Below are 14,979 nucleotides of genomic sequence, written 5' to 3'. Positions count from 1 at the left end.
TGCTACAGTTTATGGTGACTAAATAAATGTATTGCTGGTTTTATTAAATACAATTTTAAGATTTTACCAGTTGTTATGACCAGGTGAGAAAGGGGTCTAGGGGTCCCGCTCAGCCTTCACCTTATCGTAACAGGGTTAATTTTTAAAACACCGTGTTTTTAGCTCCCCCTTGGTGAATCCTTGTTCACCGCTTTCCAACTATAAGGCAAAGAAACCAGCACAAACAGATTTTCTTAGGTTTAAAGAAGAAAGATTGAAATTTATTAAACTTGAACTTAAACTCTAATTTTGTTGATGCCTATGGATACACGATGCGCCCATGCTAGCATGCATACGCGATACACACATGCAAATAGAGACAGAAAAGAGAAGAAAAATAAAGTGGAAATGTTTGAGGCAATATCTGAAGAGTTTTTGTGATGGTTCTTCGAGCTCACTGTAAGTCCTTGATTGTAGGCAGATCTTGGTTTTCGTTGGAGCCCAGTATCCTTCTTAAACCTTGTTCGCTGTAGGAGACTTTTCTCTCTTGGGGTTCATGTGTCTTCAGTGAATTCAGAGGATTATGAGAAAGATATGGGAGCAGACAGGAGAGATCTTCTCAGTCCAGGAGCAAACAGTCTTTTCCAGCCACGGCTGATCTGTTTAACAAGTCATTTTGTTGCTCCGGCAACAGTTTAAAATCAATGTCCATGACAAAAGTAATGTGCCTCATTCTTGGCAGGTGGGGGCCTACATGACACCTCCACACCCAGTGGAATGAAATGCGAGTTGAGAAAAGTGCATTTCATTAAAAGGGTCGAGCGAAAATATAACATACAGAAAAAAACAAGCATTTCTCTCATTCATTCCCATTCATTCATAAATCTTAAAATTTATTACATCCTGTCTTTTCTTGGTGCCAGTGCTGCTTTAATTGCCCCCTTTTGACATCCCAGTAAACATGTGGTTCTTTGGGGAAGTTTTTCTTCAGTTTCCCCATTCCCATGGCTGCCTAGGGTCTTTGGGATGGTTAGGTTTATTTAGCCCTGAGTTGGAATTTTTTTTTTGGACAGTCAGTAATGGGTGGGTCTATCCTGAACTCTCTTTCAGTGCTTTGCTGAGTCATGCAAAGGCTTTTGACTTCAGGGGATGGGTGGTTTGCTTTTCCTCTGACTGCGGGGGAGGATTCTTTGCTAATCTCCCCTTTGTCCTCTGGGACACTCCTGCCTGCAGACTCTACTGCACTCCTCTGTGGCACTTTGACTAGGTGAGGCATCACCCTCATGGTTTCTCTGCCCACTAAAGGTCTTTATTTGTTGCTGCAGGTTCCTGTAAATGCTGGTAGCAACTCTGGTGGGGTGCTTCAAGTGTCTGCATTTACGTAGGAGGATGTGGCGTCTAACTTATCACATTTTTCGGGGTTGGCTAACCGGAGAGTAGAGGTTTCCATCCGGGATTCCTCCTGGAATTCCTTTAATCTGTCCTCTTGGTCACTTTTTCCCCTTCCCTGTCTAACCTTTTGCCAGCCTTGTGCCCGCCTGTCCCTTTTTGTTCTCAGCGGGGGTCCCTTACAGTTCACCAGCACTCTGCTAGAGGGTCCTCCTAACACTGGTACAGGACTTAAGGGTGCAGGTTTCAATGTAGATTGGGGTTTCCCCTCAACCTGGCACATATGGCAACTCCTGCACTACTTCACCACATCTTCGTGGAGTTTTGGCCAGTCTAACTGCTGTCTTATGCGGGCTTTGGTCTTTCATATACCGGCATGTACAGCCATTGTAGTCTCGTGGGCCCTTCTCAATACTTTTCTCCAGTAACTCTGCGGCACCACTAACTGGTGAACTACTGTCCACTCCTTGCTATCAGATCTGTGAGGAGGACTCCATTTCCTCATCAGTACCTCATTCTTTAAATAGTAGCAATCAGGGACTCCCTCTGCTTCAATTTCAGACTGGGCAGCCTGTGCTAACGCTTGCAATACTGGGTCAGCTCACTGAGCCTCAGCTAGGGAAGATTTATTTAACTCATTCCCTGGGTCTTCTAGCTTTCCAAAGAAAGTCTCAAATAGACAGACCTGGTCATCTGCCTGCAGTGTTAATTCAGTCGACTCTGGGGGAGCTGGTTTGACCATGGCCTGATCCACTACACATTTAGGAAACATGTCTCATGGCCCTGTCTCTCTGACTTCCTGCGGTCTTTCTTTCACCACTGGGGGGGCTACCAACTTCATCCCTGCCAGATCATTACCTAGCAGCAGGTCAGCCCCGTCCACAGGCAAACTAGGGACAATCCCTATGGTCACCAGTCCCGAAACATGGTCGCACTCCAGGTGCACCCGGTGTACAAATACACTGCCCTCCAATACCATTCACCACCATTCTGGTGTTCACTGCACTCTCTGGGGGAAAAGGTCAGGCCTATTCCCAGTAAAAGGGATCTAGTGGCCCCCGTGTCCCTAAGAATTACTATGGGCTTGCTTGCTCCACTTCGGGGGTATGGGGTTACTTTCCCTTCAAACACAAAACCCTGATAACCTTCATGAATCCTATTAAATTTTCCTGCACTTGCAGCCGTAAGCTTTCTGGGTCTCACTCTTACTGCAGTTAAAGCCACAGCTTGTTTTGCTGTGCTTTCCATCAGGTTCACTTCTTCACTGAGCAGGTGTGCCCTGATTAACCTGACAGGTTTTCCCTTTAGTTTCCAGCAGTCAGCTCTTAAATGCCCTGCTTTATTACAATGGAAGCACACAGGTCTCCGGGTCTCATTCTTGTTCCCAGCATCTTCCTGTTTGGCTAGAGGAGGGCCCCCTGTGTCTCCTGCTTTTCTTTCTCTCCCAGGACTACTTTGGCTCCTATCAACTTTCCACCCTTTGTCCTTTTTGGATTTGTGGAGGGGACTAGGAAAGGTTCTCCCCTGGAAACCGACTTATAAATTAAAGCAAACTCATCGGCCAGAACGGCCACTTGCCGGGCTCTCTGAACCCGCTGCTCCTCTACATGGGTCTTTATCGAGAGTGGGAGAGAGTGTTTAAATTCCTCTAACAGAATTACTTCTCTAAGATTTTCATTGCTGAGCTGTACTTTAAGAGCCCTCAGCCACTGGTCAAAGGCCAGCTGCCTACTTCTTTCAAACTCCAGATAAGTTTGATTAGCTTGCTCCTTGATGGTTCTAAACGTTTGGCAATAGGCTTCGGGTACCAATTCATATGCCACGAGGATAGCATTTTTTGTCAGTTCGCAATGTGATGAACTCTCATCTGGCAACAGGGAATAAACCTCATGGGCTTTTCTTGTTAGCTTGCTTTGTAATAAAAGAGGCCAGGTCTCAGCTGGCCATTTTAGCTGCCTTGCCAGTTTCTCAAAGTACACAAAAAAATCCCTCATTGAATTTTGGAATTAATTGAGCTAGTTTTAACAATTCTGCACCCAGCCCTGAATTACGCTCCTCCATATTGGCCACACTGGGGTTACTCTGTCACCCCCTAGTTAACTCAAGCCGCTTCAGCTCTCTTTCTTCAAATTCTTTCTGGAATATTCTTTCTCTCTCCTCTCTTGTTCCTTCTCTTGTCTTTCATTTTCTTCACATTCCTTCTGGAAGGCTCATTCTTTCTCCTTCTCTCAAAGAACCAAGAACGGTACAGCACAGGAACAGGCCCTTCGGCCCTCCAAGCCTGCGCCGATCTTGATGCCTGCCTAAACTAACACCTTCTGCACTTCCGGGGCCCATATCCCTCTATTCCCTTCCTATTCATAAATTTGTCAAGATGTCTCTTAAACGTCGCTATCGTATCTGCTTCCACCACCTCCCCTGGCAGCAAATTCCAGGCACTCACCACCCTCTGTGTAAAAAACTTGCCTCGCACATCCCCTCTAAACTTTGCCCCTCGCACCTTAAACCTATGTCCCCTAGTAACTGACTCTTCCACCCAGGGAAAAAGCTTCTGACTATCCACTCTGTCCATGCCGCTCATAACTTTGTAAACCTCTATCATGTCGCCCCTCCACCTCCATCGTTCCAGTGAAAACAATCCGAGTTTTTCCAACCTCTCCTCATAGCTAATGCCCTCCAGACCAGGCAACATCCTGGTAAACCTCCTCTGTACCCTCTCCAAAGCCTCCATGTCCTTCTGGTAGTGTGGCGACCAGAATTGCACGCAATATTCGAAGTGTGTCCTAACTAAGGTTCTGTACAGCTGCAACATGACTTGCCAATTTTTATACTCTATGCCCCGACCGATGAAGGCAAGCATGCCGTATGCCTTCTTGACTACCTTATCCACCTGCATTGCCACTTTCAGTGACCTGTGGACGTGTACGCCCAGATCTCTCTGCCTGTCAATACTCCTAAGGGTTCTGCCATTTACTGTATACCTCCCACCTGCAATAGACCTTCCAAAATGCATTACCTCACATTTGTCCGGATTAAACTCCATCTGCCATTTCTCCACCCAAGTCTCCAACCGATCTATATCCTGCTGTATCCTCTGATAATCCTCATCACTATCCGCAACTCCATCAACCTTTGTGTCGTCGGCAAACTTACTAATCAGACCAGCTACATTTTCCTCCAAATCATTTATATATACTACAAACAGCAAAGGTCCCAGCACTGATCCCTGCGGAACACCACTAGTCACATCCCTCCATTCAGAAAAACACCCATCCACTGTTACCCTCTGTCTTCTGTGACCGAGCCAGTTCTGTATCCGTCTTGCCAGCTCACCTCTGATCCTGTGTGACTTCACCTTTTGTACCAGTCTGCCATGCGGGACCTTGTCAAAGGCTTTACTAAAGTCCATATAGATAACATCCACTGCCCTTCCTTCATCAATCATCTTTGTCACTTCCTCAAAAAACTCAATCAAATTAGTAAGACATGACCTCCCCTTCACAAAACCATGCTGTCTCTCGCTAATAAGTTCGTTTGTTTCCAAATGGGAGTAAATCCTGTCCCGAATAATTCTCTCTAATAGTTTCCCTACCACTGACGTAAGGCTCACCGGCCTATAATTTCCTGGATTATCCTTGCCACCCTTCTTAAACAAAGGCACAACATTGGCTATTCTCCAGTCCTCTGGGACCTCACCTGTAACCAATGAGGATGCAAAGATTTCTGTCAAGGCCCCAGCAATTTTTTCCCTTGCCTCCCTCAGTATTCTAGGGTAGATCCCATCAGGCCCTGGGGACTTATCTACCTTAATGCTTTGCAAGAGACCCAACATCTCCTCCTTTTTGATAATGAGATGACTGAGACTATCTGCACTCCCTTCCCTAGGCTCATCATCCACCAAGTCCTTCTCTTTGGTGAATACTGATGCAAAGTACTCATTTAGCACCTCGCCCATTTCCTCTGGCTCCACACATAGATTCCCATCTCTGTTCTTGAGTGGGCCAACCCTTTCCCTGGTTACCCTCTTGCTCTTTATATATGTATAAAAAGCCTTGGGATTTTCCTTAATCCTGTTTGCCAATGACTTTTCATGACCCCTTTTAGCCCTCCTAACTCCTTGCTTAAGTTCCTTCCTACTGTCTTTATATTCCTCAAGTGCTTCATCTGTTCCTAGCCTTCCAGCCCTTACAAATGTTTCCTTTTTCTTTTTGACTCGGCTCACAATATCCCGTGTTATCCAAGCTTCTCTCTTTCCTCAAATTTAAGTTTCCTATATCCAGTTGTACCTTTGCTAACAATATTCAGTCAGAGTCTGCTTCTAACCCAGTTTCTGCTTCTTCAGATTCAAGGGAAAAAGGTTGGCCACCGGTCTTAGGAGTTCAGACTTTCTAGCCTTGCAATGTACAGTGATCCCGCACTACTCAGCCATTTTTCTCAGCTCGTCCATAGACATATTCAAGCACACACAACCACAAGAAAACCTGCATTGAAATCTTGCTCTTTTTGATTGGGAACAATTTGGCTTCCCATTTCCAATTTCTCTCATTTGTCTGTGGGTAAAATCCAGGATGGTAGCCCCCAAATTTCTGTTATGATCACGTGAGAAAGGGGTCTAGGGGTCTCTCTCAGCCTTCATCTGGTCTTACCGTAACAGAATTTAATTTTTAAAACAGCGTGTTTTTAGCTCCCCCTTGGTGAATCCTTGTTCACTGCTTTCCAATTATAAGGCAAAGAAACCAGCACAAACAGGTTTTCTAAGGTTAAAAGAAGAAAGATTGAAATGTATTAAACTTGAACTTAAACTCTAATTCGGTTGACGCCTACGAATACACAACGCGCCCACGCTTGCATGCATACACGATACACACATGTAAATAGAGACAGAAAAGAGCAGAGGAAAAATAAAGTGGAAAGGTTTGAGGCAATATCTGAAGAGTTTTTGTTACGGTTCTTCAAGCTCACTGTAGAGTCCTTGATTATAGGCAGATCTTGCTTTTCGTTGGGGCTCAGTATTCTTCTTTACTACCAGTTGAGAAAGGTGTCTATGTGTTGTGAGGATTACATTTCTTATTTTTGTCTGTTTAAAATTAGAGCCACTGACATATAGTAACTAAATAATTTAAGTTACATTTATGCCATTTTGGCAACTTCAGTCGTGATTCTATTCAACTCAGTAGCCTTTTCTATGATTATTTTAAAGTCTTGGGCAAGGTGGGAGGTTAAGGGTGTTAGGGTAGTCATTATCAAGAACATACACACAGTTTGGATATACATGATCTTTGTTTTTGTAAGCTGAGTTCAGATTCTGATTGTTAGGAAACCAGATATGTAGAAGACAAGCAAAATCAACACAAGAAACCTTGCCCCCTTGAAATTGGGTTCTGCTGTGAAAATGTGAATGTGTTCCTACGAGAGGGCAGAGATAAACATCTTCCTATAGGTGGGCATTTTTGCAAAAATATGGGTACTCAATATTTGAAGGACATTTTAATTTAAGGTTTCCGAAAATTTTGCAAGGATGACAATTTTGGGCTGCGCAGTGGCTAGCACCGCAGCCTCACAGCTCCAGCGACCCGGGTTCAGTTCTGGGTACTGCCTGTGCGGAGTTTGCAAGTTCTCCCTGTGACCGCATGGGTTTCCTCTGGGTGCTCTGGTTTCCTCCCACATGCCAAAGGCTTGCGGGCTGATAGGTAAATTGGCCATTGTTAAAAAAAAATTGCCCCTAGTGTAGGTAGGTGGTAGGAGAATTGAGGGAAGGTGGGGATGTGAGGGAAAAATTGGATTAATATAGGATTAGTATAAATGGGTGGTTGATGGTCGGCATGGACTCGGTGGGCCGAAGGGCCTGTTTCGGTGCTGTATCTCTCTATGACAATCTTATTTTCTTCGTAATGTAGCATTCTTCATATAACACCTGAGCATGACCAAATAGTACTGACAAGGCAGGCCCTTTCAAGCCATACCAAAATTGAAAATAGTTACGTTTGGTAAAAGTACAACAGTTCCCATGGCAATAACCCTGCAGCTGTTGTCCAGAGCAATTTTCTTAGAATTCGTGGAAGTTGTGGCAAAAGTTGGATGGTCTTTGATATTAATAAAAGATAAGAATTTGATAAGACTGCTGCTATCTTTACAATGGAATCTGAGATTGGGGATAAAAAGATGGAATAATGATTTCCTGTTACAAAAATATTCACACATTACTAACTGAGGGCTTGGGATGATGTTGGAGACTCAATAATTAATAGGAGTGCTTTACATTGGATTAGGTATTATGCTTACCTGAGTTAGTGCTCTCCAATCCATATTAGCACTGCCAATATAAATATGTTTCTTATCAACAATCCAGAGTTTTGTGTGAAGCACACCATTCATTAATTTTTGAAAATTCACTTTCCTTATATGAATTCCTGTAATTTAAAATACTGCATTCAAAATATGGAGCATCAGTTCCAAATTCTACATTATTTTATCCCCAGATAATACCAAATAAATACAACAGCTGAAGGTTTTTGGAAAGAAGAATCTTTATAAAAATGTGTCTGTCCATCAATTTTCTGTTTTACTAGTTAATTGTTTTTTAAAATTATTGTTCAAATCTTTATTTTTGTCTTTTCTAGTTGAATATTTTCCACTTTTTTTTTAAGTTCACTGCATTAGGAAAATCTTTATCCCCAAATTCAACCTTCTCCCTAAACAAATTCTGCCATAATTGTTCTACCAAATAATACTGCAGCAAAACATATGATTTTTTTTAGATATAGTTGACATAACCCTCCCCCATCCAAGCTGATATAGAAGGAAGGCTTTCAATGTTATAAGTACAGTGATGAGTGGATCATCCTATGTCTCTGGAAATAGAATACCAGAGAAACCACCTGCACAAATGTGCAATTCCATTTACCCACTTTTATGTAGAGATGCTTCAGCCTCCACAGCCTTGGACTCAACTTGAAAGAAAGAACTTGCAATTATATATTGCCTTTTACAGTCAATGAAGTACCATTGAAGTGCGGTCACTTTTGTAATGTAGGAATCATGGCAGCCAATATCCACGCAGCAAGTTTCCACAAAGCGCAATCTGATAATGTACCAGCTAATCAGTTCTCAGGTGTTGTTCGGAGATAAATATTGGCCAAAATACCAGGGAGAACTCCCCTACTCTTGTTTTTGTGATCAGAAGGGTGTTTCCAGTGGGATTCCACAGGGCTCAAGTACTAGGCCCCTTGCTTTTTGTGGTATATATCAATGATTTGGACTTGAATGTAGGGGTATGATTAAGAAGTTTGCAGACGATACAAAAATTGGTCGTGTGGTTGATAATAAAGAAAGCTGTAGACTGGAGGGAGATAGCAATGGACTAGTCAGATGGATCAAACAGTGGCAAATCGAGTTCATTCTGGAGAAGTGTGAGGTAATGCATTTAGAGAAGACTAACAAGGCAAGGGAATGCACAATAAATGGTGGAATTACTGAGAAGTGTAGAGGAACAGAGGGAACCTGGAGTGCATGTCCGAAGATCCCTGATGGTGGTTGGACAGATAGATAAGCTGGTTGAGAAGACATACGGAATACTTGCCTTTATTAACTGAGGCATGGAATATAAGAGCTGGGAGGTTATGCTGGAACTGTATGAAACACTAGTTAGGCTACAGCTGGAGTACTGCGTGCAGTTCTGGTTCCCACACTATGGGAAAGATGTGATTGCACTAGAGAGGGTACGGAGGAAATTTATGCAGAAGTTGCCTGGACTGGACAATTTTGAGGAGAGATCGGATAGGCTAGGGTTGCTTCCTTTGGAACAGAGGAGGCTAAGGGAAGACCTAAAAGTGTATAAAATTATGAGGGCTCTAGTTAGAGTGGATAGGAAGGCCCTATTCCCCTTGGCCGAAGGGTCCATTACCAGGGGGCATAGACTTAGGGTAAGAGGTAGGAGGTTTTGAGGGGACTCAAGGGAAATTTTTTCACCAGAGCATAGCAGGGATCTGAAACTCACTGCCTGAAAGGATGGTAGAGGCAGAAACCCACATAACATTTAAAAAGTACTTGTATATGTACTTTAAGTGTCATAACCTACAAGGTGACAGACCTAGGGTTGGAAGGTGGGATTAGGCTAGATGGCTCCTTGTTGGCCGGTGTGGACATGATGAGCCAAATGGCCTCCTTCTGTGCTGTAAATTTCTATGATTTCTACGATTCTATGATCTCCTCTTGTGCCTCTGACAGGTTCAAACGTTGAAGTAGAAGGACAAATTCCTGTGTCTGCACCAGGTAAAACGTTGCCAGAAGAGACCTCACAGCAAGCACAGTCACATCTTACAAGTGTACCCTCCGCCAGCTCAGATACAGTCACCCCGGTGGGTCCTTGAGCAGATAGATAGAGTATCACTGGGCGATAAGCATGTCAGGAGTGAGCAGAGGGAGGCGACAGAGGCGGAGGCAGCTGTGGACAGCACCCTCAGAGGATGGAGGGCAGACACAGCCCTGCTCAGCTGGGCACAGAATCAGGGCCTTGGGAGTCACAAGAAAGGAGGGTATACTTAGACCAGCAGCAATAGATGTGTTCCCACATGTCAGAGCTCCCTGAGGCAGTGCGAGGTCATGGACTGAGAATGAAGGAGTCCATTCATGTGTGCCACAATCGCTCAGGGCTTTGAACGCATGGGCTCCTCCACTGAGGGAGTGGCCAACCTCATGGACAGCCATATGTGGCAGCATTCGAAGTGCATGCAGGAACTGTGCACTGATGTTCACAGAATGCATGCAACACAATGTAGTATGGACCGGTCAGTGGTGCTGATGCTGCAGCGATGTTTGGAATGGATGTCAGTTACACCCCAGCTAGTGGTGGTCCCCTCCAGCAATTTGAAGCACCAGCCAAGGGCTGAGGCAGTCACCGAGGAGGATAACAGTGGTACCCCTCATGGGAAACCACCATCATTGGCCTCCTTGGCCCTTCTCACTGAGGAACCATCTGTGCAACAGGGCCCAGTGACAGAGGCTGCCCCTGCATTGACACCAGTGCAGCCGCCTGTGGAGGTGCCCCCTCACATTTCATGGGATGTGGGAGTCACTGGCAAGGCCAGCATTTGTTGCTGATCCTAATTGCCCCTGAGAAGGTAGTGGTGATCTGCCTTCACGACCGCTGCAGTCCATCTGGTGCAGGTGCCCCCACAATGCTGCAAGGGAGGGAGTTCCAGGATTTTGATCCAGTGACAGTGAAGGAACAGCGCTATATTTCAAGTCAAGATGGTATGTGGCTTGGAGGGGAACTTGCAGATGGTGGTGATCCCACGTGTCTGCTGCTCTTGTCCTTCTTGGTGAAGGAGGTCGCGGGTTTGGAAGGTGCTGTCAAAGGAGGCATGGTGAGTTGCTGCAGTATATCTTGTATATGGTACACACTGCTGCTACTGTACGTCGGTGGTGGAGGGAGTGAATGTTTAAGGTAGTGGATGGTGAGTGCAATCGATGATGCCCTGTACCTGGGGCAATCCAGTGATGGAAGCGAAACCCACTGTCCTTTGTGCCAGCGAGGCCCCATCTGTCTGGAATTTGAATGTATTGTCCAGTTCTCACAAATAGGACCTGCGAGATGCAATGGTGTCAGTTGTTTGTGAGACAGCAACAAGATCCACAGCTAATCCCTGAAAGGAACCACAGGTGAAGAAGCTGAAGACTTTGATGGCTACTGGCAGGGCATGCCGAACAGTGCTGCAAGGTGTGAGGTCTTCTATGCCGAGGGCACAAATCTCCTTGACCATATGCCTGGGGAGCCGTAGTCTCCTGTGGCACTGGTTCTCCAACATCTCCAGGTAGCTGCGTCTTCAGCAGTGCAGCCAATGCTGAGGGTGTGGCCTCCATTGCCTTCTTGCCCCACGTCCCTCTCCTCTGCCCTCCTCATGCCCAGGTCTCCGCTACTCCTCATTGCTACTGGACCCGAAATCTCAGAGTCGTGCTCTCATTGACAACTGCTGCCTGCCTTGCCCTCAGGTGGCCTCCCAATTGTCTTTGGAAGCCTTATACCCTCCTCTTATGCCCCCGGGATTCCAGGAGGGTGGCAACCTCCTGCACTGCTCTTGCACACACAGAACACTTTCCACGCAACCTGTGCACACCCGATGGCACCAGTGTGCCAATGGCTGTGTCCCCCTCTAAGCCGTTCTCTCTTTTATGTATCCATTTCATTTTCTGGGGCGGCCATGACTGGCTCCCTGTTGTGTTGCCACCTCCAAGCACCTGGACTGCCCCTGATGCAGCGTGCAGCCCGTGCACTCCCATCAACTTCTCAACATGGCCCTCTACCAGTTCTCAAAGAGCTCTTTAACTATCTTAATTGGAATCATTTGGGAATTGGGCAGGGTTCTCCGATCGGCCTCCCCCCACTCTGATGAAATTTGCCAGCAGCAGGAACAGTGAGGGGAAACTGGCACGCTGGCTGGCACTGCTATTTTCATCACCTGTCTTCCTCCGTTCCCACCCCAGCAGGACCTAAGAATGAATGTCCAGCACTCATCCGTACTGACCACATGATTGTTCTATTTCCTAACACAGCCTGTAACAAGCTTTTGATAAAGAATCCCAATGAAAATTAGATAGGTTGATAAGCATTCATAGTTCTCACCTTTCTCTTTCAGAATTTTGAGGTCAGTGGAAAGTTGATGTGGAAAAGAAAGCATACTTGCTGCAATGCGTACACTGACATTCTTTGATGGCAATTTCCCCAATTCATGAAGCAGGAATTCACCCTGTGGTAGCACAACACAAAATAATAAGATATTAAGAGTACAATACAGAAAAAGTCATTCATCCCATTCCTTCCATCAGATAATGTACAACATTGGAAATACACGACCCTCACAAGTGGCAGGGCGGAGTTTGGCATAAAGGCAAAATTAAAAGCATGAAGGTAAGTGAAAGTGAGCTACTACAATGCATCACAACTTAATGCAACCCCCAAAACAAGTCTTTGCTAATTCTTCAGTAATATTGTTCCATGTTTTCCACAGCATAACATTGCAAATGTTTAGCTCCAGCACTAATGGGAATAGAAAAGAATGCAATGTGTTCATTTTATTAAATAAGAGCAGGGTCATAGAACATGGAGCCAATGCTACCTAGTGGTGGAAATACCTAATTGTAATGCAGCGGAATTTTTAGCCTGCCAATATAAAAACATGCTGAGTTGAAATGAAAGAAAGCAAATTTGTACTAAATTTAGTGCCAGAGTAGATCGAAATTCTAGTCCAACATAAGTAGCCCAAATAAAAGCCCTTCAGTTTATTGATTTACCTTGTTCTCCTTAATACATAGAATCATACAGCACAGAAGGAGGTCATTCGGCCCATCATGCCTGTTTGACTGGCTATTTGAAAGAGCAGTCCAATTTAGTCCCACACTCCAGCTTTTTCCCAATACACTTGCAAATTAATACTCTTCAAGTACATGCTCAATTGCTTTTATAAAGTTCCTATGGAATCTGCTTCCACCACCCTTTTCGGTCGTACATTCCAGATCAACAACCGTCTGTGTGAAGGTGGGATTAGATTGGGCAGCTAGTTTTTTCAGCCGGTGCAGACACGATGGGCTGAGTGGCCTCTTTCTGGGCCGTAACTTTTTTATGGTTCTAGATTATACTGCCTCTTCATGTTGTTTCTCCCAAAGTGCATCACCTCACACTTAGCTGCATTAAAGTGCATCTGCCATGTATCTGCACATTTCAGTCTGTCTATGTCCTCCTGAAGTTTGCTACTATCCTGCTTGCTATTTACTGTGTTGCCAAGTTCTGGAACATCCCCAAACTTCAAAATTGTACTCACTACACCCAAATCCAGATAATTTATATATAAGAAAAACAATGATCCTAATGCCAACCCCTGGGGAGCTCACTGCATACTTCTCTATGATCAGAAAAACATCCCTTCACCAGTACTCTCTGCCTCCTATCCCGTAGCCAATTTCACACCTAAGTTTTCACAGTCCCTTTAATACCATGTGCTTCTATTTCCTGAATAAGCCTATTATGAGGTACTTTGTCAAATGCCTTTTGAAAGTCCACACATACAACATCTACTGCACTACCTTCATCAATCCTCTCTGTTACTTCATCTAAGCTAGTCGGACATTATTTGCCTTTCACAAATCCATGCTGACTGCCTCGGACTAACCCATGCTACTTCAAGTAAGAATTAATTTTGTCCTTGATAATGGTTTCTAGTAGCTTTCCCACAACTGACATTTGACTGAATGGCCTGTATTACCAAGTTTATCTCTTGCCTCCTTTTTGAACAGGGGTATACCATTTAAAATACTCCAGTTCTCTGGCATCACTCCAGTTTCCAAGGAGGATTGAAAGATTGTGGTCAGAGTGTCTGTTATCTCCACCCTAATTTCCTTCAGCAACTTAGGACGCATTGCATCTGGACCAGGTGGCTTGTTAACTTTGAGTGATGTCAACCTGTATCGCACCTTCTTTTTATCCTTTTACTTTTATCCTAATGCAAGTTTACATTTTGATTGGGCTCAAAAGCACAATACAGAGCACAGAATACAGCCAGGCACAAGATAAATCAGAACAGTTTTACTTACAGGCTTGGAGGTGGGATCAGTCACATTTATATCATGCCCAGTAAGTGTCCAATAAAAGGAGGCAATGTCCAGGCTGCTATTTGCTATATTGATCAGGTTTATCCAGGAGTTGTATGTCGATTGATATTTTGTAGCATTTTCCTCATAGATTAAACCATCTGGGACACTCTCTGCAACAACAAAACTGAAAGAACAGTGTGGTTCTTTATTAGATATTCTATGTCATGTCGTGGTATAATCTAGAAAGCAAATTTACCTGGATCTCCTCTGACCCAACGCTGGACCAGAAATGCCAGTAGCCATTAACATTGCTTGGGAGCAACTCGAGCTCTGGCCCACCCCTGGGAGGGTCCAGAACTGGCAGAACAGGAACAGCTGCACTGCAGGCCTCTGAGGCATGCAACTGAGTCAGTTCTCCAAGGTTGGGGCCTACTGGCTACTTTTAGGTTGTTGATAGAGATCAGCAGCCAGAAAGCCCCGAGGGGAGGATAAGCCTGAAACTTAAGATGACTGTCACCTACCCTACTTTGGCCTGCAGTATGTCTGGTCCGTAGAACTCTGGAGACAGGCCACAGTGATATTTTTCAAAGTCCACCCCTAAACATATGAATATATGAAAATAATGGACAGAAAAAGAGCACTGTCCTAATAGAGCACACCAGCTAATTCCTTTAAAATAAAGTTTTTCAACTGGTCATTTGTGGACAACTGCATATGTTGAGAAACATCTACCCATGGAAATGTATATGTATTAAAAGTTGCACATAGCATAAATCTTAAATACAAAATCGTATTCTAATTATGCAACTCATTCTGAATACTTTTTCAGAATGTGGTTACTTAAAATATTTTTCTTAAAATGGGAATATCTTCAAGACAGGTTTTGCATTTTTGGGCATTCACAGCTTTGGGGTGCTGATTGAACAGAATGCTATCTATCATCTTTGGAATTGCCCTTTAGCTTGTCTATTTTCATTAAAGTACTTACAAAGCTTTGGGCTCTTAGTAAATGATCAGAAGCCCTAG

The 14,979-nt window shown here is 44.4% G+C and overlaps 1 protein-coding gene across 8 annotated transcripts in view; it reads right to left on the bottom strand.

The window, feature by feature from the left end:
* Nucleotides 1-14,979, bottom strand: part of LOC137373753 (5'-3' exonuclease PLD3-like) — a 94,798-nt gene that overhangs the window by 16,930 nt on the left and 62,889 nt on the right. For all 8 annotated transcript variants that reach the window (XM_068039058.1, XM_068039059.1, XM_068039063.1 and 5 more), the window contains exons 5-7: nt 13,954-14,137; nt 11,990-12,113; nt 7,651-7,778 (exon numbers count right to left, since the gene is read on the bottom strand). In XM_068039058.1, coding sequence (XP_067895159.1) covers nt 7,651-7,778; nt 11,990-12,113; nt 13,954-14,137 — 436 coding nt within the window. The remainder of the gene's footprint in view (nt 1-7,650; nt 7,779-11,989; nt 12,114-13,953; nt 14,138-14,979) is intronic.

This window comes from Heterodontus francisci, chromosome 9 (genome assembly GCF_036365525.1).
Source record: "Heterodontus francisci isolate sHetFra1 chromosome 9, sHetFra1.hap1, whole genome shotgun sequence".
Taxonomy (NCBI): domain Eukaryota; kingdom Metazoa; phylum Chordata; class Chondrichthyes; order Heterodontiformes; family Heterodontidae; genus Heterodontus; species Heterodontus francisci.
The sequence above is the reverse complement of the archived record's forward strand: the minus strand, read 5'-3'. Positions and strand labels throughout refer to the sequence as shown.